This window comes from Poecilia reticulata, chromosome 15 (genome assembly GCF_904066995.2).
Source record: "Poecilia reticulata chromosome 15, P_reticulata-male-v2, whole genome shotgun sequence".
In the NCBI taxonomy this organism is placed as follows: domain Eukaryota; kingdom Metazoa; phylum Chordata; class Actinopteri; order Cyprinodontiformes; family Poeciliidae; genus Poecilia; species Poecilia reticulata.
Window position 1 is genome coordinate 27,416,338 of NC_088844.1, and position 24,709 is coordinate 27,441,046.

The following is a 24,709-nucleotide window of genomic DNA, read 5'->3' on the forward strand; positions in this document are numbered from 1 at the left end:
GAGATAAATTTTCAAAAGAAATTTTATACATTTGAAATTTCCGAATTTTTAGTAGAGAATATTATTAATCTAAAAATAAAATTTTCTAGCAAATTTTATTGTTTTTTCTACTACTTACAACTACTTTAACCCTTTCATGCACAGTGGTCACTACAGTGGGCAGCCGTCTAAAAGCCATCGTCTGGAGCTTCTTGTGGATTTTTATGTCATAAATGCAGACAGACCACTGAAGTGGACACTAATGCATCATAAAATACACCATCAACTACCGGCCATCAGCTGCAAATGCAAGAAATTATTTTTGTTAAATCCAATATGGCCGACCGACCCAGGAAGGACTGGGTCGGTCGGCCATATTGTGACATCAGAAAACCCCTAAAGAACAATACTACTGATGTATTTTTCAAATAACAACTTTGTATTTGGAGAAAATTACAATTGATCACCTAAAAAAAAAATGTATCTACCTTTTTTTATGCCTTAAGAAAATTTAAAAGAAATTGGAAAAAAATCCTGACACAAAGGATCATAAAAGGGTTAATTTTACATCTAGCTTGGGTTTCTTTTGGGCTCGATTGAATACATTCATTGTCAGGAATAAGAGGATTTGGGTCACTTTGATTCAAAACATTTGCCATCATTGGCCAAGTCTTTCATAACCGGCGTCACCTCTGTCGAAGTTGTACTGCTGGGAGATGATCTCGCCCCAGTACTTGGCGCACTCGGCGGACAGCTTCTTGGGTTTGTCCAGGCGGCGGATGGCCAGGGCCTGGATGTGCTTCTGGAAGGCCTCCTCGCTCATGTCCTCCAGCGCCTTCTCCATGGTGCGCAGGAACGCCTCCACCCGGCTCTCCAGGTAGTGGGGGGCCTTCTCCGACTGGATGATGAAGCGCAGGCCCTGGACCCCGTTGGCCCGGCGGGGCCCGCTGAACACGATGTAGCCTTGGAGGGCAGCCGGAGTTTGACGGTTATTTTGGGAGTCGTGTGGATTAGCAACAAATCAATTAATAATCACATTATAACTTACAATGAGCTCAATAATTTCCATTTCTGCCATTTATTTGTGAAATACTTTTGGTCTCGGTTCTAAAGAAAACATCTTATTACACTTGAAATGAGACAAAACTAACTCATAAGTAACTTTACAGCGAGAAATATCAGCTTGTTTCAAGCTAGTAGTGCCATTAATTTTGAGGGAAAAGTTCAGTCAACTGTCCCTGCGCCGTTACCTAGCAACGCCAGCCAAGCCCAGGCCGTTGCTTAGCAACCGAGTTCTAGTTCCACCGGCAGATTATTTAACTTAAAACGAGAAAATGTCTTCTAATAAGTGAACTAATCTGCCAATGGAACCAAAACTTTATTAATCAATATTAAGGAATTATTTACTTATAAAAAGCTCCTGTTTATGTCTGAAAAGTTACTTAAAAATCAGCTTTGTCTTATTTGAAGTTTACTAAGATACTAACTCTGTAAAATTTTGTGTTTTCCTCTTTCTATATATATATATTAAAAAAATAATCTGGATGACAAAAATCTCCAGTTTGGTGTTTTGGTCTCAACGAGGACAGTTTAGTTTACAGAAACTTCACAATTCCTTTTATTTGTCGTTTCTGCTCTAGTTTGGATGTTTTAAAATGTTTTCCAGTTTTAGTATTAAATGCTCATTAGGATTTAAGATAAAACTGTAACCTGAGGTGGAATATTTTCACAAAGGAGTTTTTAATTAGCTTAAATGTTAAATACATATATTTCTACAGTTCTGGCTTAATTATCATGATGCTGAGTGAGTTGTTCTCTCAGCAAACTGCATTTTTCAACTTTGTATGCTCCAGTTCATGATTAATTGATTGCTAAACTACTTGACGATTATTTTGACAATTGATTAATCGTGATTAATCGCGATTAAACAGTATTTATTCAGAGATAGGTGGGGTTTAAGTGAGCTTTTCTTGTGCCCACTGATGCTGGTGGACGTGAGGGGAACTGACCCAGCTGCTCTTTGGTCCTCAGCGTGTTGAAGCAGGGCTCAGAGATGATCTGGCAGAACAGCTCCAGCAGCATGTTGTCGTTGGTGGTCTGCATGTCCGTCTGGTAGTAGATCTCGATGCCGCAGTGGTTGTGAACTTCGTTTCTCTGCTGGTAGACATACCAGCCACCTGGGAGGAAACATTATAAACATGCAACAAACACACTTATAAAGCTAATATTTACAGTTCTGCTCACTTTTCATTGAATATGAGATCCAAACATTTCCTCAAAAACTTACCTGGTTACTAATTCAATGTACTTCAAAAATACTCAATGTTGAACTTTTTAAAATCTATATACCCCAAATGACAAGGATTTTGATAATTGATTGATCTTGATTAATCCTGTTAATAATTTCAGAGCTATTTAACTAAAAACTAAATCGATAAAATTCACAAAGATTTGTGAATTTTCTGCTTTCTGCCTCTGGTTGAATTTCCCTGATTCAATACGGATCCGACCCGGTGACCCGGTTTACATCCTCTCACGTTCCTCTGGGCCGAACGCCGAGTTTAATCAGATCTCTGAACGCGCCACGGCGTCACCATGGCGACGGTGAGCGGAGGCCGACCTACCGTCCGGGACCTGCACCTCCCTGTAGCGAATCAGCTGGCTCGGGAGGAGGGGCTTGGTGTGAGCGTGCTCAATGAGCGTGTCCTCCACCATCTGCATCATGCCGAGAGCAGACTGGGAAAAACACAGGGAAAATATTCTGTTAAAGTTAAATCATCCTCCTTTAATGTCATTTTTGATTTGCGACTTTTCTAGGAAATTTATGAGCATTTATGGCTTTCTCTGGTAAAAAACTTAAAGGTGGGAAATGTCACAGATAAAAGGTTTATAGGAAAATGCAAAAAAAATATATGAACAAAAAATACAAATAAAACTATTTACTCCTGATAGTAATAGATCAATCGTAGCAATTATCTCCTTATTTTCATGATAATCCTCATTATTTTAATAATTATTTTGATAATTATTTTCCTTTTTTTATTTGATCAATTCCCGTTATTTATCATAATTTTTCCATTGTTTTTATTATTTTGTTTCCATTATTATTATTTTCTACTTTTTATTAGTAGTAGTAGTAGTATGTCATAGTAGATTTGTATTTCCATTATTTTATTTTCATATTTCTGTTATTTTATTTTTAGTATTTTATTATTATTTTTATTATTAGTTGTAGTATTTTATTTCCACTATTATTAATAATATTATTTAGATAGTATTTTCTTTATTTTTGTACTTTATCATTAATATTTAGATCCATTTTTTTTAACTTTCCTTTTGGTCGTTTAAGATTTAAAACCAAATACTACTATAATAAGAATACAATATAAAGTAAACACATTATCACTGACAGAATCATCATTCGTTAATCAACTGTGTGTCAGGAAACAAGAACTGGTTTCAAGGAAACAAAATTAATTTTCCCAAAGTGAAACTGAACAAACCTCCTTGGTGATGTTGCCATGGAGCAGAGCCTCGATGTGTAACCGTGACAACAGCTCAGGTATGAACGCCCTGAGGCGGGGGAGAGTTACGTCTGGAACACAGACATTAGTAATCGATCACAGAGCAACTTGATCAAAGTTTTAAATTCAACAATTTTCCAAGGTAAGTCTTCAAACTTTTAAAGCTCCACTTTGGAAATATTTTATAGAATTTAATGTATTGAAATTGGGTCTCTGTCTCTTTAAGAAGCTCCTGCTCTTTCTGAAACTCCGCCTCCAGGAAGTCATCATAACATGGCTCCTCTATTGACCCTTTAACAACAGTTTTACTAGAAACTAAAAAAACAAAAAGCAGCTCAGCAGCTCCACCTGGTATTTGCCAATTGCTGCTGGCTAGTCTGAAGGAGTTGAGTGGAGGAGAAGTTTCCCCCACTCAGGAGGTGGAGCTACGTCCACCCAGGCGTTTTGCTCAGCTGAATGGTTGCCATGGAGATTAAATGATTTCTCAAACATGCGTGAAAGAATCAAAGCAACACTCCAGGTGTGTTTTCGATGAGAGAATAACGTTACGATGTAAAGCTCCTAAAGTCGATTTTACATGACACTGTCCCTTTAAATGGGAGTAAACAGAAATACAGGAAGTGACCCACCATCGAGCGACTCTCTGAGCTCGTCTTTGGTCCACCCGACCTCGGTCATCAGCAGGCGGAGGTAGTACATGGCGTGCTGGTGCGGCTGCTCGGCTCTGAAGTTGTTCAAAGATCTCATGTACTGGAAAGAGAAAAGAAGAAAAATCATGCAAAATGGAGGTAAAAAAAACAAAAACACTAAACGTCTCATAAACCGAGTATTAAAACTTACCGCCTCTTTGATGATGTCAAAGCGCTTCTCGTCGATCTCGAAGGTCGCCATCTTCTCGATGATCTTCTTCAGCAGGATGTGCTGCTTGTCGTTGTAACCTTTGACCGAAAGCTGCAGCGAACGGCAGCAGGAAACAGGAAGTCCAGAAAGACAATCTCTCAGTTTAAAGAGCAGGAAAGTTTCAGCGAGTTTTCACATCGGCTCAAACCTGAGAGTGAATTTATGACCGATGGGTCCCGAACGACCAGAGGAAGAGACGAGGGGTTGGGTTTTCAGCCCAAATTTAAAGAAAACATCAACTTTCTAAACTTCTAGTTAAAGAGAAATGAGAGGAATTTGTGAGGAAGGAAGAAAGAAAGAGGAAAAAAGGATAAAAACAAAGGGATAAAAAGTTACAAAGGAAAGAAGAAAAAGGGACAGCAAGTAAAGCAAAATGGATACAAATAAAGGAAGCAAAAATGGAAGAATAGAAAGGAAAAAAGTTAAGAAATAAAGAAAAAATGATGGAGAAAGGAAGGAATAGAAAGAATAAACCAGAAAGAAAAAATGGAGAAAGTATGAAGCAAAAAATGAAGAATAAAAGAAGGAAGTAAAAAGACAGGAAGGAAATAAAGAAAGAATGTATGGAGAAAAGAAGGAAGGAAAAAGTGAAAGGATTGAAAGAATGAAGAAAGTAAAAAATGAAGGGAAGAAATAGACGGATAAATGGATGTTTTAAATCATGGGACAGGAAATGAAATCTGACTTCCTGCCAATATTTTTCTCTCCATTTTCACTGTTAATAATCAGATAAATTTAATCTGACCGTCTCCTCCAACACTGTAAAAACTCAACACTTTAGTTTAAATGCATTTATGAACCAAATATTTCTTTTTCTTTACTTTTTCTACGTATTCACTCCTTTTTTGCTTAGTTTCCTTGATGCAGATTAATTAATGTACCTTAAACATTAATTAAACATTTCTGCACTGGTTAATGTTAAATAATCTGATACAAACTGAAACATATTGATTACATCAGTATCAATATTTCTGTTCCAATTGAGACATGATTTAAAACCAACGTTGAATCAGGATTTGAAACTAAAATCTGTCCAAAGTTGTGCATTTCCTACATGGCTCTGCCGCCACAGCGCCCCCTGTGGTGACACCTGGTAAAGGTATCGCCATTATAAAAGCGATTATAGAAAATCTCACCGCCAGGCAGCGGGTGGGACAGCGGTCATAAATTCACAGGAAGCCGACGGACGCTCGTTAGGATGGAGCAGAATGTTAGTGAGGAAAGCAGGGAAGCGGAGAGCAGAAAAATAAAAACACAAACACGCATGCAAAATGCCCAGAAAATGGAGTCAAAGTTTTATCCATAATCCATCACCAAGAAACCCAAACCCAATCCCAGGAGAACAGAGCTTTATCCCAAGATGCTCCAGGTGATTATGGATTTAAAATTAATAATCGCAGTTTCTGAACCAGTTGAAAAAAGTTAATTTTTGCCAAGACAGCCCACCTCTTATTGTGACAGTTCCTTATATTTTTACATCACATACGTTTCTCAAATAAGAAAAAAATATTTCTTGTAAGTCAAGATGTTGGCATGTTGGGAGGAAGTTAAGACTTTAAATCAGTGGTCCCTAAACTACGGCCCGCGGGCCAGATCTGGCCCGCCTCCACATTTGGTCCGGCCTCCTGAACAATACCAGAGTACAATAATTCAATACAATACATTATATGTGGATTTTTCTTCAACCACCAGGGGGCTCTTTAGCAGGAAGTGTGTCCTGTAAACTGTGGGTGTTTAGTTTTGCATGGCGCATTGCTGCCATCTGTTGGACTTTTAGGGAACTGCTCAACTTCTATGTTATTTAATCAGTACGGTTGTTTGCTAGCAGTAGAGCAGTTTGTTATGAACGCCACACAGGTCGAATTCTTCGAAGCAATGCCTGCAAGTAGCAGCTTATACTTCAAAACGAGCCTTTATGTTAACATATGAGGAATTCATATGTTAGTTACTTTCCCTCAATGGAATATATACTACTCAGTCCCAGTGACCGTGTCACTAACGGTTTTTGCCCATGTGCTTTCTGGGTAAAAATCAATCAAGTAACACGCGCGCGCACCCCAATTTTCTAATTTCTTTCTCTGCAGGAACTAATTATTTTACATTCTCTGTTTGTTAAATGTAATTTTGCTTCCATGGTTTCGCTGAGTCATAAAGTCATTCTCCTCGTTAACAGTTCCTTTGGTTTTCTTGTTTGTTTCTGAATTATTTTGTCTCTTTCGGACCCCGGCAGGTCAGATGTTTCTCTCCACTGTCATCCCATGCTTGTCTACATTTTAACTCAAATACTAGCTATTGAAAAACAAATAATTTACAGTTGAAACCAGATATTTACAAACACAGTATTAAAAGAAATTTTAGTTTTTTTCCCCACCATCATTTCCACCGTTCTGGGTCAGAAAGGTTTACCTACAAATTTAGAGAATTTCTTATTATTTTCAACAAATTCACTCGTTTACCGACATTATGTTCATGTTTAGTAGCATTGCCCAGCTGATGTCTCTAGATTTTCATATAATGTTCTCTAGCTGCTAGTTAGCAAGCAAGGGTTTATTAGCAGCTAGTTAGCACTAGCCTCAACTGTCTAAAGTCAAAGCATAAGACTTTTGTATGAAACTCAAACTTTTGCCTGCTAAAAAAGTCCAAGAAAAATAAACTACAGGGCATTCAACAATAGTCATATTTAAGACCTTATTTAATGTATTTAAGGCCATCTTGATATTTTCTAATGAATTTAAGACATTTTAAGGCCTCAATTTTAGAAACGGGAATTTAATAATCCACAGAAAACCTGATGTTGCTTTTGCAGCAATGGCTTCTTCCTCTCCGAGCGGCATTACTGTCGCTGCTAGCAGGGAAACTGTAGAAAATGACGCTCTCTTCACAAAATGCTTTGCTCTTGAATCAAGGTTGATTTTCACATTTCCTACCAAAATACGTTATTCACAGAACCAATTTGTAGATTTTTACCACAACATCAAGTCACAACACAGCTTCATTTATTACATCTAGAAACTGGTGATCAGGCCCGAAATCTGGGTTTGGACCTTCAGACACATAAAGACGATTACAAAGTCAGTCTTTTGGCACCAGATCATTTCCAGGATTAAAAAACTAATTTCCCTGCAAAATCTAGAGAAACTTATTCATGGATTTATGCATCTTTGGTCAATTTAAAACACAAAATAATAAGTGTTGCTTTCATTTAACTAAAATTGGATTCTTATTAGCCATGATATAAGCTCAGCCTTCCCAAACAGTAACATGAATGTGTGTAAACTTCTGAATTTATTATTCAGGGCCAATTATATTCTGGGTAATCCCAACCGACCCCAAAACGACAGAGGAAACCTCTCTGATGTCTGTAAATACCAGATTCAGCTGTAACTCATGTGCAGGCTGAGGAACATGTCAATCAAAACCTGCGTAGAAAACCAAGCCATTTGCGTTTTGTTAAACCCCTCAGAGGCGACCTCTGAACCAGCCCACACACTCCAAACAGCTTACTTACGGTGAGGGCATTCATCACTGCGGATATGTCATAGACAAGCCCGGCCAGGTGGGCTGGATATGCATACTCTCTTAAATTATCCTTCAGTAACCTCAGAAACAAGTAGGTCATGTTGCAGTGCACAGGATCTGTATAAAGGTAGCGACTAATGGAAGAGGAGAAAAAAGCAAAAAGGGAAAAAGTAAAAAAATATATATTTTTTTGTTTTGGGAGGAAGGGAGGGTAGAGAGGTTGGACCAAAAATTATAAGAAACAAAACAAAAAAAGAAGGGAAGAATGATTTAACCAAGGAACTGAGTATGTATATGCAGCCGGATGACCAGCTTTCTGTCGCAAAACGGAAAACTCGTCTCATCAGATTGTCTTTAAAATGATGTGGATGATAAGCGATGCAAAAGCACAGATGAAGGAAGACAGAGGCCAGACGGACCAAGCCTGGGTTGGAAGGCAAGTGTGAATAAATCGCTTTCAGGCGTCAGGAATCCTAAACGAAACGCTGCGAAAGCACAAAACCTTACCAAGTAATTCTGGTCCATGTTTCTAGTACACTTGAAATAAGACAAAACTAACTTACAAATAACTTTTCAGGAAGAAATAACAGCTGGTTTTAAGTCAACAATTCCTTAAAATTGCAGAAAAAGTACTAGATCATTTGCAGATCATTTCTCTTGTAACAACATTTTTTTTTCATATTATAAGTTAAATAATCTGCCAGTGGAACTAGAACTGGGTTGCTAGGCGACGGGCTGGGCTTGGCAGGCGTTGCTAGGTAACGGCGCAATGGCAGTTGACTGAAAGAAACTGGAACTTTTTTATCAATATTAAGGAATTATTGACTTAAAACTCTTGAATGTTGCTGAAAAGTTACTTATAGGTTAGTTTTGTCTCATTTTAAGTGTAGTAAAATATTTTCAGAAGAAACGACACCAAAAACTTGGCAAAATTTAGTTTTTTCTTACAGTGAAAGTCTTAAATTTTATGCTAATTTGTTTTAGAAAGAAGACAAAATGTTTCAAATGACGACACCAGTGGGTCGTCCTGGTGCTGCGTCATTTTTCCTCACAGGAACAACAAAAGAAAAAAAAGGTCAAATCATCATCATCACCTGTGAACCCAGGACAGGCTGAGCCAGACTAACGGTGAATAAGGGAGTGGCGGCGGGAACATGGAGTCTAGGATGCGACGGGAGGCGGGAGGGGGGTCTGCATACTTACATACATCCCATAGACGGTATTTTGGAGGTCATAGTTCAAGCCTGCTAGCTCGGCTGCATATGCATACTCGTTGAGGGAGTCCTTGAGGAGCTCCAGGTACAAATACGCCATGTTACAATGCAATGGGTCCACGTATGCAAACGGGCTGCAGAAAAAATTACAGCGGTCAAACATTACATGCAGACAGTTCCACTGCAGCAGGGGTGTCCAAACTTTTTACCACGTGTGTCAGACTCAAAACACAACCTAAAATCAAGCAAATGAAGTAGCCAGATGTCTACTGCAGATCCAAAACCTGACAGGGATTTTTACATTAGGGCCTTTTTAGATAAAATAAAAGGAGTAAATTTCTGCTAAAAACTCAAAAATGTTGTGATTAATCTCAGAAATTAGAAAACTTTGAATTTTCTAAAAGACAACTTGACATTCTAATTTCCAAGTTTTTCTTTTTTACATGAATGTACTGCTTACTACTACTTTAATTCTGCATGTTTGCTGTATTAAAATAAATAAATCTAGTTTCCGTTTCTTTTGGGCTTGATTGAATACATTTATTTTCAGTAATAAGGACATAATTTGGGTCACTGTATCTCAAAGGTTTATTATATTTATCCAAGTTTAAAAAAGAACAGAAGCCAATTTAGGTGAAGCAAAGTTGACTTTTTAGCAAAAGTCTCTGGATAAACTCAGTTTTACCTTTTGCTAAAACATTGGTTATAAAAAGACGAATACTTTGTGTTTTACATTTTCCTGTAAGAAATTAACTATTTTTACCCTGATTAAAAGTCTCCATTTGCATCTACAGGCCAAATCTGTATAATTTCTGAATTTCAGAAAATCAGTCTTTTATTAAATAGACTGATTTAATAAAAAGACACCCCTGCTGTGAAGCGGCAGTTTGTCGTCTCCATCATCAGGGCTGTGTCAGCAGATTCCTCTAAACTGAATCCGGTGAACAATATTCCTACTTTTCCCCAACATTAAAATGCTGCGTATTAGTTAATAATCTGGAATTATTTAACTTGAGAACTAAAAAAAAAAGCAGCTACAAAATCCAACTAATTAAAAAAACTGAACATTTTGTTCATGTTTTGTGGCGTTAAAAAAATTAACCTTTTAGTTTCCTGTACAATTCAACTGAGAAAAGGAGAAAAATATTATTAAAAAAATAAAACAGAGAAGCTGCAAAAACAGAGTAGGAATGTGAGCGCTCCTTTAAGTGCAGAAAATAAAAATAAATCTAATTTTATTTAAATATTTAGTCTTCTTGAGTTCACATTCGCCCCGAGTTGAACTGAATCTGATTAAACTGAAATAAAACACAACTGTCCTGTGATAACCTGCATCCTTTGGCAATAGTTTGGCTAAAGGGATCAAAAGATCTCAAAAGTATCAGTCAGGAGAAGGGTAAAAAACCCAATAGATTCAACAGACTCGGATCTATTGAATCTAGATCAGTAGATTCAATTCTGACCATTTGATCTAGATTCAAAAAGACTTAATTTAGAGTCAATTCAATTAAAAAAATCCTTCATTTATCTCAAAAAGAAACTAAATGTAACTCATATCATTCAAGTATCTTTAAAGAGTCGCAGGCAGGAAGATTCTCCAGTAGCAGTCAGTCTTCCATCGACTCTGAAGAGGCCTCTGACTTGAGACTGTTCCTGTTAAACTGTCTGATGACATGCTAACAGCTCAACATCCAAGCAAGTTAGATATTTCACACCAACATGTCTTGGATGATATCATCACTTGTTAGGAAACTCTGCTAATCCGCCTCATTTGCTTTTGCCACTTCTCTTTAATTCTGTTTGATTATAAAGCTGAGTGGATGAAGATGCTGGACTAGGGGATATTATCCTTTCCCTGTATAATCGATGGAAGAGATGATTTGAACATCTTTCTTCTCTTTCAAAGTGTTGGTTAAACTCTCCTGTATTCAAGTTATTTCAGTTCTACATTTTCTCCCTGACAAATTAGTTTGTTTTCAGTTGAACTGTACAGGATTTATGCCGATTAAAGCTGGGATGATGTCACAAAGGTCAGAATAAGAAGCCAAAGTCGCTCTAAAACCTGAAATCCTTGTAAAAAGCATTAAAAACAAACCTGAAGAACTCAAAGTTCAGGCAGGCCTTTGGGAGGAAGAATTTGTCGTCTTGTTTAAACCACACCTTGCTCATTGCAGTGTCCTGAAAAAAAAAACACACAAAACACATGATTATTAGTTTTATTTTTACTCGATTATCATTCTGCTAAATTAAACCTTCAGAGCTTAAACTGGAGATTTTTTAAAGAAAAATGAAAGAAATCTGCATTAAAAAGGTAAATGTTTAACATCAAAATGATGAAAGTTAATCCAATGCAGACTGTGAATGTTTACGACTACAGATGCAAACAATTAACCTATGATTAATTGTCGATTAAATGAACAGATAAATTACATCTTCTTAAAAAGAATAAAGTACAAAAAAATGTAGTTGTGGAGGAACTAGAATCACGAACATACTCAAACATTCAGACCAAATAAGAAAATAATCAACCCCAAAAAGTTTAATATTTGCAATCATACTAACATTTATGTTTTCCATCTTTATTTTTTACCAGATAAAATAAAAAAAGGCACAAAAAGTTTGTCTTTATATACTTTTTTTGGCCCCAAAGTGCTTTCAACTCAATGATTTTGGGCCTCACGGCAAAACGTTTCGACTTGGACCCGTCTTTTAGTATTGTAGTTTGACCTCCATCCAGCAGAGGGCGCCACTGATGATCCTAAAACGCAGCCAGTTGATACAGAAATAAAGATGGCGGCCTTACCGGAACGACAAAGAGAAATAGTCCAAACAGAATAAAGATGGTGGCCTTACCGGAACGACAAAGAGAAATGGTCCAAACAGAGTCCAGACTGGGATGAAAAATGCACTTTAAGCGGTTCTGTTTTAAAATACACTTTCACCTTCATGGCGGCATCAATTTCTCATTTAAAAATCATTCATGTGCTTCGAAAGCGAGGATTTGATGACAACAGAAAAGCAGAAGGAATAATGCAGAAAAATGTTATGGAAAAACATGACGCCTGTAAGGAAGGTTGATTTTGATGTTTTAGTTTGAACTTTTCTTCCACAGTATCGATACTGTGTGAACATTTCTGTTTATGGGGGAATTCACATTCTTATACACAGTATTATTTTCATATTTTATCGTTTTAAATTCAGCAACCTAAGAGTTTCCTGTTTTATTACACTTTATAAATATATCTTAGTAATGTGAGAAAACCACAATGTTCTGTTCATTCAGTCAGTATTTAACACAACATGAAAATTTAATGCCTTTTTAATTAACTAAATCAAAAATTTAGGAAAGACGGTCGGCTTTTCTTTCTTCAAGAAAAACTCAGGTTTTTAAGAAAATGGCTGCGTATAGCTATAAAGATCAATCAACTTTAACTAATCGATAATTTATATATTGAATGACGGCGCCTCACCTTGATTAAAGTCGGAACCGACGGAGAGTCTTTCTCCAGAGGGTAAATCTCAAAGTTGGTTGGGATGAACTCGTTTCTCATCGGCAACTTGAACTTGCCGTTCAGGTCTGCATTTGCCCAGTTCTAAAACAAAAAAAAAAAGACGAAACACTGACCAGCAGGATCCTTTAATACTGATGTTTCTGAACCGGCAGAAGAACCGGAACCGATTCAGTTCGACCGACTCTGTGCACCTGGATGCTTTCTTCAGAAATGGCTTCCTGCTTGTACTGCGTGCCGTACCACTCCTCGGTTCGGTCCGTCTGCCCTTCGAAGGACTTCGACACCACTGCAACTCTGGAAAAAGTTAAAATACATTTAAAAAATCAGGTTGGAATAGAGCAAGAACAGAAAAAACATTAGGAAAACTGAAATATCGCAATGACACATTTTCCTCATTGATTTTCCTTCATAAAAGATGTGGAAAGTCCATCCGATTGACCGCGTTTATAAATAAAAATTAAATATTTTAGCCCACATCCAGTCTCTCCTTTAGGATTATAGTAATTTAAAATATTTTTTAATTAGCAGTGTACTGATTGTAGTTTTCTGGTCGATTATTGATCTTTAAAAAGCCTGATGTGTTGAGTCCAATTTTATTATCTGAAAAGTCGCTAAAGTTGGAAACTTTGTTGTTTTGTCAACTATTTTTAACCGCGCATGTTCAGACTATCACACAAATTAAAGAAATGGGGGTCTGATTAATCAGTGCGCCTGTAAAAAAAAAAAAAAGATTTTACCAAGGTTGGGCAGTTATCGCATCGTTTATCATTTATCGCGATAATTTTGATTTATCGTTGTTACAATAAATTTCAATTAATGTTAAAAATCCCCTGAAACTGTCCATAGTTATTAAGAATATCAATAAATATGAAAATATGATTAAATGCAGTCACTGTGAGCAGTTTATTGATACAAATCACACTTTTTATGTGAATGGTGTCCAAAATTTGTTGATAATTATTGTTCATGAATCTAACAGATCTGCTCTTCGATGTTAGCAGAAAGCTCTGTTCACAGTTTGCTAAAAAAAAAACAACAGGATGACGAAGCCATAAATATATGAAGGAATTTGTTCCAGTCAACCACAACTGGAGGAAAATTAACTGCATCTGCTGCCTGTAGGTGGCAGCATCATGATGTGGCTGTGCATTTCCTCAGAGGAGACGGAGATTAGCTTAAATACGTGGCGATCATTTAGCCGCCTCAAAAATCAGCAGGACAAAGATCCTAAACTTACAGCATTGGATCAAAGCATCAGAATGGCCTAGTCAAAGTCCCAAATTCAAAAAATAAATAAATAAATTCTTCCTCCTGACCTGCATGCGATTGAGCAGTTTTGTAAAAAATAAAAATTTCTCTCATTGTAAAACATCTCCAAAGGTGTTGAAGCTGCAAATGATAATTAACTCAGCACAGGTGTCAAACTTGAGGCCCGTGGGCCAAATCCAGCCCGCGGTAACAGATCATGAGGGCCACATACACTGAACTTTAAGATAAGAGCTGTGTGCTTACACTGTAAAAACAAAATCTTACCAAGTAACTTTGCACACTTGAAATAACACAAAACTAACTTACAAGTAACTTTTCAGAAAGACAAACACTTGTTTTAAGTAAATAATTCTTTAATCTTTACCGGTTTGTCACACTAACCTGACGTTTTCCGGCTGCAGTTTATCGAGAACCATCTCAATCAGATCCGGCCTGAAGTCCTCCAGAAGATACTCGGCTGCAAGAACTTCCTCCAGAGGATAATACTGCAGCACAAACACACGGTTCAGATAAAAACACCAGAAAAATACCAGAAAACTAAAGAGGAATTATAACTTCAACAGGCCGGTTTGCTCAAATATAATGGATATAAAGTTCATAAAACCATTTCTCGTTCCGATTGTGCCAAGATGCATTTTTACCTTCAGTCCATCTAAATCTGTTCAGAACCACAGATCCAAAATGGCTGTTTGAAATAAAAATAGCTTTGTTTTATATTAAACAAAATAAGTTTGGATTTAAGGAAAAATCAGCTTTTCATAAGTTATTTACATTTTTATAAAAATTACAGCCAAAAGGCAAAGATTGCAACTTATAAGCAAATAACTAACATTTACCATTTTTTTATTATACATGATTAGTATAATTTCTTGTGTAAATGTTATAAATACAATGCCTGTAAAAAGTAGTTTTCATTTCTTTTATTGCCTTTTCCAGTAAAGATCAACATGATTTCCTCGATCCCAGATAATCGTAGGTCAATGGTCGGATCGATCGATTCTTTAGCATTTCCAGCTAAAGCTACATAGAGCTACACATTGTAGACTTTACACTAATCCTTTGAAACGGCCTGAAGTTTCCATGGAAACAAGACGAGAACCTACATGCAGCAAACCGGCGACTTTGGAGGTGTAACCGCGAGGTCGTTCCTTATCCTTAAACCTGAAGGCGACTTTACTAAGATCCTGTAGAGAGAGAGGGGGAGAGAGAGAGAGAGGGAGAGAGAGAGAGGGGGAGGAAGGAAGAGAGAGAGGGAGAGAGAGAGAAAGAGAGAGAGAGGGAGGGAGAGAGAGAGAGAGGGAGAGGGAGGGAGGGGGGAGAAGAGGAGAGAGAGAGAGAGGGAGAGATGGGGGGGAGGAAGAGGAGAGAGAGGAAGAGAGAGAGAGGGGGAGGAAGGAAGAGAGAGAGGGAGGGAGAGAGAGGGAGAGAGAGGGGGGAGAGAAGGGGGACAGAGAGAGAGGGAGGGAGAGAGAGACAGAGAGAGGGGGGGAGAGAGAGGGAGGGAGAGAGAGAGAGAGGGAGAGAGGGGGGGAAGAGAGAGAGAGGGGGAGGAAGAAGAGGGAGGGAGAGAGAGAGAGTGAAAGAGGGAGGGAGGGAGAGACAGAGTGAAAGAGAGAGACAGAGTGAAAGAGGGAGGGAGGCAGGGAGGCAGGGAGAGAGGGACAGAGTGAAAGAGGGAGAGAAAGAGAGACAGAGAGAGGGAGGGAGAGAGAGAGAGACAGAGAGGGAGACGGAGACAGAGTGAAAGAGGGAGGGAGGGAGAAAACAGACATCAGAGGACATAATTTAAAATAAAATACAATTTTACATGAACTGTATTTTTAACTCATAAATGTTGTAAAAATAATTAAATGTAAAACTGCTGACAGCTGTGCAGGTTAAAGGGTCGTTACAAACTAACATTGTTCTTCCCAGAGGATAGGAATGGAAAGTTAAGTGGAAGGAAAAAACGTGCAGATTAGGTAGACGGAGAGAGCTAGAGCTATAGAACTAGATATGTAAGGCTATAGACTGTAGATATGGAGCTATAGACATAGAGCTATAGATAGAGCTAGATATACATCTATAGAGCTGCAAAATGATATCTTCCTCTTTGCGTCGTTTGTTGCGACCTGCTGCCACAGGACACAGGAATGACCTGAAGCAGAACCGACCTTGCATTCGTCGAACACCCATTCCTGAGGCCCTTTGGTGCGAAGCTTCTGGATGTACTGGAACATGTGGAAGATGATGTCCTCGACATGCACTGCAGCGACAAATCACCCTACAGTCAGCCAACACGCCCACTTCCCATCAGACACGCTGCAAACATCTATGGAGGCTATGCACCAGTCGCTTCGCCTAAACCGGCAAAAGGTGTTTAACAGGAGATTTTAAATGGTTTTATTCTTTAGGTGAAAATAAAACAGATACTTCAGGAGTTCTGGGTGGACAAATTTACAGTTTTTTGATCTTACATCAAAATATTTACATTTCTTGCACAGTTTTAATTAGTTCTCTCTCTAGTGTTGTTTTAGCAAACAGCAGGTTTTAGAGTCTGATCGCTCCGGTTGTTAAATTAGTTGATAATTATTTCAATAAAGTAATTAATTGTCCAGTCAGCAAGTCTTCACACAATCTCTGCAAACCTTATATTATAAAAGTTTTATTTTATTATAAAATTAAAAAAAAAAAAAAAAAAAAAATATATATATATATATATATATATATGCTTAAAATTAAATATTTATTTAAAAATAAAGTATTTTATGTAAAACATTTACATAAAAAAGTTAAAAAATGAAAAAAAATATTTTAATACTTTATTTTTAAATAATTATTTTCAATGACTATTTAAAAATACAATAAAAAATAAATTATTTATATAAAAAAGTTTAAAACTAAAAATGTATTTAAAAATACTTTATTTTTAAATAATTATTTTCAATGAATATTTAAAAATACAATAAAAAAAATTTATAAAATATTGTATGTTAAAATATTTATTTAAAAATAAAGTATTTTATTTTTAAAAGTTAAATACAATTTTAGATTTTATTGTACAAATGAAATATTTTCTTTTTGAATGCATGTTTAAAACTAAATAAAATATTTTCATATAATAATAAAACACAGGTGAACTCACAGAGCCCCTCCTCCGTCAGGTCGACGTTGATGATGAAGAACATGAATCCTTTGGCTCCTTCCTTCTGGCCTCCCACCAGCGTGTTCACCCAGCCTGGACAGGAAATACGTTTCATTCGAGTCAAACAGGAAACTCATTCACCGACCTCTGAACCAAACATTTATTCTGGACTTAAACTCGGTTCTGAGTCGGCTGAATGTCCGAGTTTCTGCTTCTGATTTCACTTTCTACAGAAAGATATCAACCAAACGATCCAACATTTAAACTATCAGATTACATTTTATCACTTTTAGTTTTATTTACTGACACAGAAAAGCTGCAGCTTTGAATTCGTTTCTCCAAACATCATGCAGGTAAGAAACTGAAGATTTTAATCAGTTAAATGTGTTTAAACTGAATCAGGATGAAAGAGGAAAGTTGCTGTTTATAAAGACAACCTGCATTTATTCAGATTTTATGGTTTGAGGAACATATTTAAAAGTGAAATCAGTGTCTGCTTGAGTCAAACAACTTCAGATCAGATTATTTGGTAGTTATTAGTGATTCAGCTACAGAAACAGAGGAAGAGGAGAAGAGAGAGAGAGAACGGATTTGATGGTAATAAGAAAACTAAAAGCGACTGAAGTGACAGATTTTCAGTCAAAGTTTTGTTTTGAGGAAAATATTAAACATATAAATGAGAGCAAGTTTTATGGAAATTCAACAGATATAGAATAAAGTTTATGCCAGTGGTGAAAGAGAGCAAAAGAAAGAGTAAAACGATTGAAAGAGCAAAAAAGATTGAAAGAGCAAAAAGGATTGAAAGAGCAAAAAAGATTAAAAGAGGAAATAAGATTGAAAGAAAGAGCAAAAGGAAGGAAAGAGCAAAAAGAAAGAATGAAAGAGTAAAAAAAGATTGAAAGAGCAAAAAAGATTTGAAAGAGCAAAAAAAGAATGAAAGAGCAAAAAAAGAATGAAAGAGCAAAAAAGATTGAAAGAAAGAACAAAAGGAAGGAAAGAGCAAAAAGAAAGAATGAAAAAGCGCAAGAGTGAACAGAAAAGGAGCAAAAGAAAAAACATTTTCAAACTTAATTTCAGACTATTGATAAATAAATGAGAACTAGTTCATCTTGAAGCTGTGAACAAAGAACTTTTAAGAAGTGAACTATGAACATGATTCAGTTCATTTTAACCTGACTGACTCGAGTCGATCACTGCTTCCTGTTTGGGATGAACTAGAAACGAACCCTGTCGGAGGTTTTAGCTTCCGTCATCAAGAACTGGAAAATAATTCAGATTTTTCCATCTGCTGCTCCCAGATGAGACAAACCAACTTCCTGGTTCCCAATAATCCAACATCTGAATAAGATTGTATAAAAGTGACGACTTAAATCTAAAAGCTTAACAGAAGATAAAATTTGGGCTTCAGAGGAAAAATACGACGCAGTACCTTTAGATTTGAGCTCGGATAACAAACTGCCGGGTCCTTCGTGGCCGATCAGGTGACCCAGATAATGGCCCGGGTTCGACTTGTAGTACTTCTGCAGGTCTGGGATGGGGAAGGTCACATACAGGTTCCTGATGTCTTTGATGGGAACCACTTTGTAGAATTGCTTTAACACAAAAACAGAAAAGGGGAGATTAGTTTAACCGTTTTAAATTTGTAGGAAACATTCTAAAAGATGTAATGACCCACTTTGAGGTGCTCTTCCTGAAACGGATGCTCTGGGAATTCTGGGACCGGCACGTTCTTGTTTTCCACTTCTCCAAACAGGTTTTCCACCATGGCGGTTAATTCATCAAGAGACTCTGGAAAGATCAAAATACATGTAAAATTATCATTATTTCAACAGTCCAGACTTTGACTAGGCTATTATAAACTACGATGGAGTATTAGGAATGTACGGAGCCCCTAAGGGGACATGGAGAGAAAAAAAAAAGGAAAGAAATCCCAACTTATTATCTCGAGATCCCGAGAAACTAAGTCGAGATCTTGAGATCCCAACTTATTATCTCGAGATCCCGACTTATTATCTCAAAAGTCGGGATCTCGAGATAATAACTCGGGATCTCGAGATAATATGTCGGGATTTCTTTCCTTTTTTTTTCTCTCCATGTCCCCTTAGGGGCTCCGTAGGAATGTGCTAATAAAACAAAAAAATAAATATTGCAACTACAAAGTCATAGAATTATGAGAATGATGTTAAAATAACACAAGAATAAAGTCGCAGTATTACGATTTTATTCTTGGAATAGATAGTCAAATAAAATCAAAGTATCTCGAGACTAAAGTCGTAATATCATGACTTTATTCTCGTAGAATAGGGACTTTATTCTTGTATTTTTTTCTTAGTATGGCCCCAATACTCTGTCACACAATATGCAATTCCTGAGAAACGTATCCCAACAGACATTTCTCACCCTCTGTGTTGCTCTTTTTGTCACCCAAATAAATGTTAATGCCAGACGAATTGAACCCGAGTAAAAACGAAGCTCAGCCTTCAGTTGACTTTATCCATTAAGAGGAAAAACAACAATTCAAACAAACCTGGCAACCTGTGGAAATATTTACCCCCAAACCCAAATAACTGGTTGTTCCACCAACCGCCATGAAGCGTTTGCAAACACTCTTACATCACCCCACTCGATGAAGATTTGAAGAGTTTCTGGACCCAAATTGACATTTCAAGTCCAGACTTTGAATAGGCTATTAAAAAACTAATTTAGTTTAGCTTTGTTGAGCCATCTTTGTGTGGGTAATTTAACTGCTGTTAAGTCAATCTACTCTTTGCCTGATCTGGACATTTTCCCTCCTTCAGGATTTTCTGGAACAGCAGCATTCATGGTTTCATCTCAGGTGAGACCTTGGAAACTGCTCATGTCAGACATTTCCCCCCGTTTCTTCCCTATTGTTCAATCATGAAGGTGAGCAGAGATTTAGATATTTAAGTGGTACACAAAAATATTACTCTAGTAAAAGTAGCAACATATTTTTACTTGAATAAGAGTAAAAAGGAGCCGTCTAGAAAATTACTCGAGTAAAAAAGTATTTGATAAAAAAGTCTACACAAGTGCTGAGTAACTGATCAAATTATCAATCATTTAATATTTAAAAATTACATCATCAGACGAACCAAAATATAAAGTTACGTGGAAATTTTGGTATTTTAAGAATGACAATAATTCATATAAGTAACAAAAAAACATTTTCCAAATCAGCTTCTTTCAATAAAAACTTTATGAAACTTGATTTAACTTGGTTAAAACATGTTTGTTTTTCATTCAGTTGGTAAAAAATACAGAAATTTTACTTAAGTAAAAGTAGAAATACTTTAATAATAAAAATACTGAAGTAAATGTAAAACTACAGCATAGTAAAAATACTCCTAAAAAGTAATTTTTCTCCAAAAAGTTACTCATGTAAATGTAATTATAACCCTTTAAAACTGATATCCGTCAACGTCTTCCTGTTTGTTGCCACAACTCCAGGTTGTATTGGATAACTCTTAACCCCTTTCAAATAAATCATTTTAGAAAATATTTTTATGCTTCTTCATGGGAGCAAATCCTTTTTTATTGTATTGTAGAGTAACATGCACAATACTCATCAACTCAGAAATGGCTGAATCCATTTGTTTTAATGAATGGTTGAATAAAATCATTCCTTACCTCTTCCCAACACGCAGAGTCCCATCAGATTAGCAGAATAATACGTAGAGTGAAACTTCAGCAGTTCCTGACGGATATCGACCCCTTCTTTAGACGGTCTGGTTTCCAGTGTTAGTTTGTTGCCTGCAAAACAATAAAAACGACACAAGAATAAATTAATCTCAACTAAAGACAAAAAGAAAATCCAGTATCTACTTATCTTTACCACTAAATGATACATTGCAGCTTTGTGAAGATATTCAACTAGGATTATACCCCCAGCTCCTCCTTATGCTGCTGTTTCCTTTACAAATGTGTGCAAAACTTGGCTGATTTTCCGCAAAAAATTAAAAAATAATAATTCTGCAATTACTGTGTTTCCATTAAAAAGGAAACAATAAAAAATTGCACATGAATAGGTTTGTTCACACAATAAGTCCTTAAATACATGCCATGCTCACCTAAAATTGTAATAAAATATGTTTTTCTTTTTTATATAAAGTATTATGCAATAAAAGGAAAATAAAAATCATAAGTTACTTTTTTTTTTTAAAAACATGATGTGCCGTCACCCTCCAACCACTTCCTGTTGTCGTCTTCATCATTTCTGCCAGTAGTAACATCCGGTTACTGATCATGTGACTCAAAACGTTTCCATTGCTGTTAAATATACTAATTTTGATACAGCCAAAGAACCACCTTGTCCTAGCGCAAAAACTTTTAATCAAAAACCGTGAGCTTTTCTCTAAATCGCCGCGTTTCTATTAAGTGAATTTGTTTCCAATTTGCGCAGTTTTATACGCGTCTAATGTTAGAATTTGGGTTTTTAACTACAAGTATGTTAAAAACAAAAATTGCTAAAATTATTATAAAGAATTCCCAGTTTGTTTTTGTCACTCATTTCAAAAAGTAAGTCATATTTTCCAGAAGAACTCACGATGTCATCAGCTAAAAAACCCGCAAAGGTTTCATGAACCTTTCAAACCGTCTCTCACTAGAGCTGGGCAATAAATCAATAACAACACATATTGCGATCAATACATAAACGTGATCAACATCAATAGAAAATTTGTCCAATAAAATGATCAATAATGTCACTGAAACACTTTTGCTGCTCAACCACCAACAACCAGCTAAGGAACGTTGGTGGAATCCACTCAACTCTCTCACTCTTTGGTTGCCTAGCAACTCACTCATTCTCTCACTCCTTTGGTTGCCTAGTAACCACCAGTTGAGTAACTGGCACAGCAGCAGTTTCAGGCCTCATAACTGCTTAAAAATGAAACTCAAGAGGAAACGGTGGATAAAACAGGAAAGGTCACATAACCAGTCTGTCAGTATTTAAAAACAAAAACTGATTAATTATTATCAGTAGACTGACTCAGATAAAACCTTTACATCTTAATATGTTTTTCAGGACCAAAAATGAATATTAAAAATCATTTTGAATTGGTTTTAAATATTACATTTGAGGAAGATACAGATTGTGGATTCTCATTAGCTACAAGTAGGCCTGACATGATAAAGAAAATTGCTGGACGATAAATTGATAAATTATCATAAATTGTCCCAGAAGATATTGCGATAAACGATTGTATTTATTAAAACGGTTGAAGATAATTTTTTAAGGGTAATGGTAAAGATTCTCAATAAACTTTAAATTATAATGAACATTTAACACTGGAACTGAAATCAATTTTAAATATGAAGGTTTTTTTTTTTTACTGTCCTTCAAAAAAAAAAAAAGAACTAGTTTAGACGTATCGAACAGAGAAAATTAAAAAGTCATGCAAATGGAAATTATTGCAATTAGTTGATTATTGCGACAGATATTTCACCCTGGGTAAATAATCTGTTTAAGAGTTTCACTTTTCAAACTAAATAAATGAAATAACTTCTATTGAGATGGACCCATCGTAGTTTAATTTACCATAAATGTAATAGTGACAAAACAAATCCAACAGGATAATCTACTGATGTCTGTTTAAATGAGTTCAGGAAGGGCTTGGCGCGGCTTGCTACCTGTTCCAAATTTACTGAATGGGTGGTTTGGGTTTCCGGTGGCTTTCTCCAGCTGAAACAGCCTCCAGGCGTCATTCATCAGGTTCTTCTCGTGTTCGGAGTCGACGGCGTTCACTTCCCGGTCCTTACAGCTCTCATCGAACAGAGGGCACAGGAAGAACTGGGCAAACCTGAAAAAAATGATTCACTATTCAGGCCGAGCATAAAGCAGCAGGATTATTGTTAAGAGTTTGCAAACAAAGCAGTGGAGATCCGCAGCAGCTAGGCGATCATTAGTGTGTAAAGCAGAGCCATCTGCATTTAAACAAAGTGAGGATAAATTATTTCCATGAACACAAGTTCAGAGCAACTGCCATGCAAATGAGGAAACAGAAAATACCACAGGTGATCCTCTTCACTCAGATCATTATTCTACTGTGTTCACAACCAAAACAGTTTTAAAGTGTACTTATCTAAAAATGGTTCACCACTACTGCAGACCTTAGAGCCTAGAAGGCCGTGATAGAAAGAAAAAGGAGTAAATTTCCACCAAAAAGACTAAAATTTTGAGGCTCAACTCAGAAATTTTCTATATGAAATAAATACATTTCTGAGAATGAGTAGTTGAGAATTTGATAGAAAAAAATCAGAAATTTTGAGATTAATCTCAGAAATATGTGGAAAAAAAATTCAGTTTCAAGAGATGAAAAATTTCTGACTCAAAAACTCTTTTCTAGAAAATTTCTGAATTTTTCAAATTCTGAAATTAATCTCAGATTTTTAAAAAATTAAATAAAAATTACTCAGAAATTTCTGAGTTTCCATAGTCAAATATTTTCAATTATTCAAACTCAATTTCCTTGTTTTTTCTAGAAACTTCTGAGATCAATTGTATTTTTTTTTTTGTTTTTTCAAGCCGATTTTCAACTTTTCAAACTCAGAAATGTCCTTGTTTTTTCTGGAAAATTTCATAGATTGTTTTACTCCTTTTTTATTTTCTATCTACAATGGCCCTAAAATGCTGTAAAAGAGATTTGAAGTCATCTTTGAACTTTAAAAGCATATTTTATTCTGATTAATCAGCTGATTAATGTTCTGAATAATCTAAGAGTTACAGATTAAGGTCATGGAAAGCCTCAAAGAAATGCAGCTTGTTGATAATAATCGGAAATAATCGGAAATCATAAAAATACAAAAATTTACACTAAGTATAAAGATCTAAACTTTTAATAAAATTTAGACTAAAGCACTTTTTTGTCATTTTCCATCAAGAAAGACAGGAAGGACATAAACTTCTCTTGATCAGATGAAAAACACTGAAATCAAACTCTCCCAGAATGCACTGGGATTCCGTCTCATGAGATAAAAAGTGAAACACTTGATATCAATACCGACACTTATGAAAACAGATACCATCATCATCATCATGATGCGGCAAAACTCCATACAGTAGAAAAAACCCTGGTAAACAATACATTTACACAGAGATTAGCGCCTTTACCGCTGAACATGGATGCTAACCGGCTGATCAGAGCAAACATGGCAGCTACCTGTCTAACGCTCCTTGCAAATGCTCATGGGAAACGTCGAAGTAGTAGTTGGTGTGCTCGCCGCTGGTGAAGGCGTTGGAGCTTCCTGCGTGCTCGCTGAGGAACTGGCTGTATTCGTTCTCCTTGGGGTATTTTTCTGTTCCCAGAAACAGCATGTGCTCACAGAAATGGGCCAGGCCTGAAATGTTCGCTGGGTCTGACAGGGAACCTGGGAAAGAACCACAAACAATTATTAATTCACCAAATTAATCAGGATGTTGGATTATGAACACTGCAGAAACACTTAATATTACCAAGCACTTTTGGTCCAGTGTCTAGTGCCAAAATCTTAGTAAACCTTAAGTAAGACAAGCTAACTTAGAAATAACTTTTCATTAAGATACAGCAGCTTGTTTTAAGTAAATAATTCCTTAAAATGGATGAAAACGTTTGAGTTCCACTGGCAGATTATTTCAGTTATTTCACAATTGTTACCTAGCAACACCGGCCA

The 24,709-nt window shown here is 36.3% G+C and overlaps 1 protein-coding gene across 2 annotated transcripts in view; it reads right to left on the bottom strand.

Annotated features, from left to right (window-relative positions):
• Window positions 1-24,709, bottom strand: part of ide (insulin-degrading enzyme) — a 31,184-nt gene that overhangs the window by 2,785 nt on the left and 3,690 nt on the right. The window contains exons 3-21 of one of the 2 annotated variants that reach the window (XM_008429999.3): window positions 24,220-24,427; window positions 22,691-22,860; window positions 20,690-20,812; window positions 18,717-18,829; window positions 18,471-18,633; window positions 17,042-17,134; window positions 16,071-16,162; window positions 15,021-15,101; window positions 14,299-14,402; window positions 12,840-12,942; window positions 12,607-12,729; window positions 11,232-11,314; window positions 7,912-8,056; window positions 4,344-4,454; window positions 4,133-4,253; window positions 3,483-3,574; window positions 2,604-2,715; window positions 1,989-2,156; window positions 670-942 (exon numbers count right to left, since the gene is read on the bottom strand). In XM_008429999.3, the coding sequence (XP_008428221.1) occupies window positions 670-942; window positions 1,989-2,156; window positions 2,604-2,715; window positions 3,483-3,574; window positions 4,133-4,253; window positions 4,344-4,454; window positions 7,912-8,056; window positions 11,232-11,314; window positions 12,607-12,729; window positions 12,840-12,942; window positions 14,299-14,402; window positions 15,021-15,101; window positions 16,071-16,162; window positions 17,042-17,134; window positions 18,471-18,633; window positions 18,717-18,829; window positions 20,690-20,812; window positions 22,691-22,860; window positions 24,220-24,427 (2,478 nt within the window). Of the gene's footprint in view, window positions 1-669; window positions 943-1,988; window positions 2,157-2,603; window positions 2,716-3,482; window positions 3,575-4,132; window positions 4,254-4,343; window positions 4,455-7,911; window positions 8,057-9,125; window positions 9,271-11,231; window positions 11,315-12,606; window positions 12,730-12,839; window positions 12,943-14,298; window positions 14,403-15,020; window positions 15,102-16,070; window positions 16,163-17,041; window positions 17,135-18,470; window positions 18,634-18,716; window positions 18,830-20,689; window positions 20,813-22,690; window positions 22,861-24,219; window positions 24,428-24,709 lie in introns of both variants that reach the window. The other variant, XM_008429998.3, reaches the window with a different exon arrangement.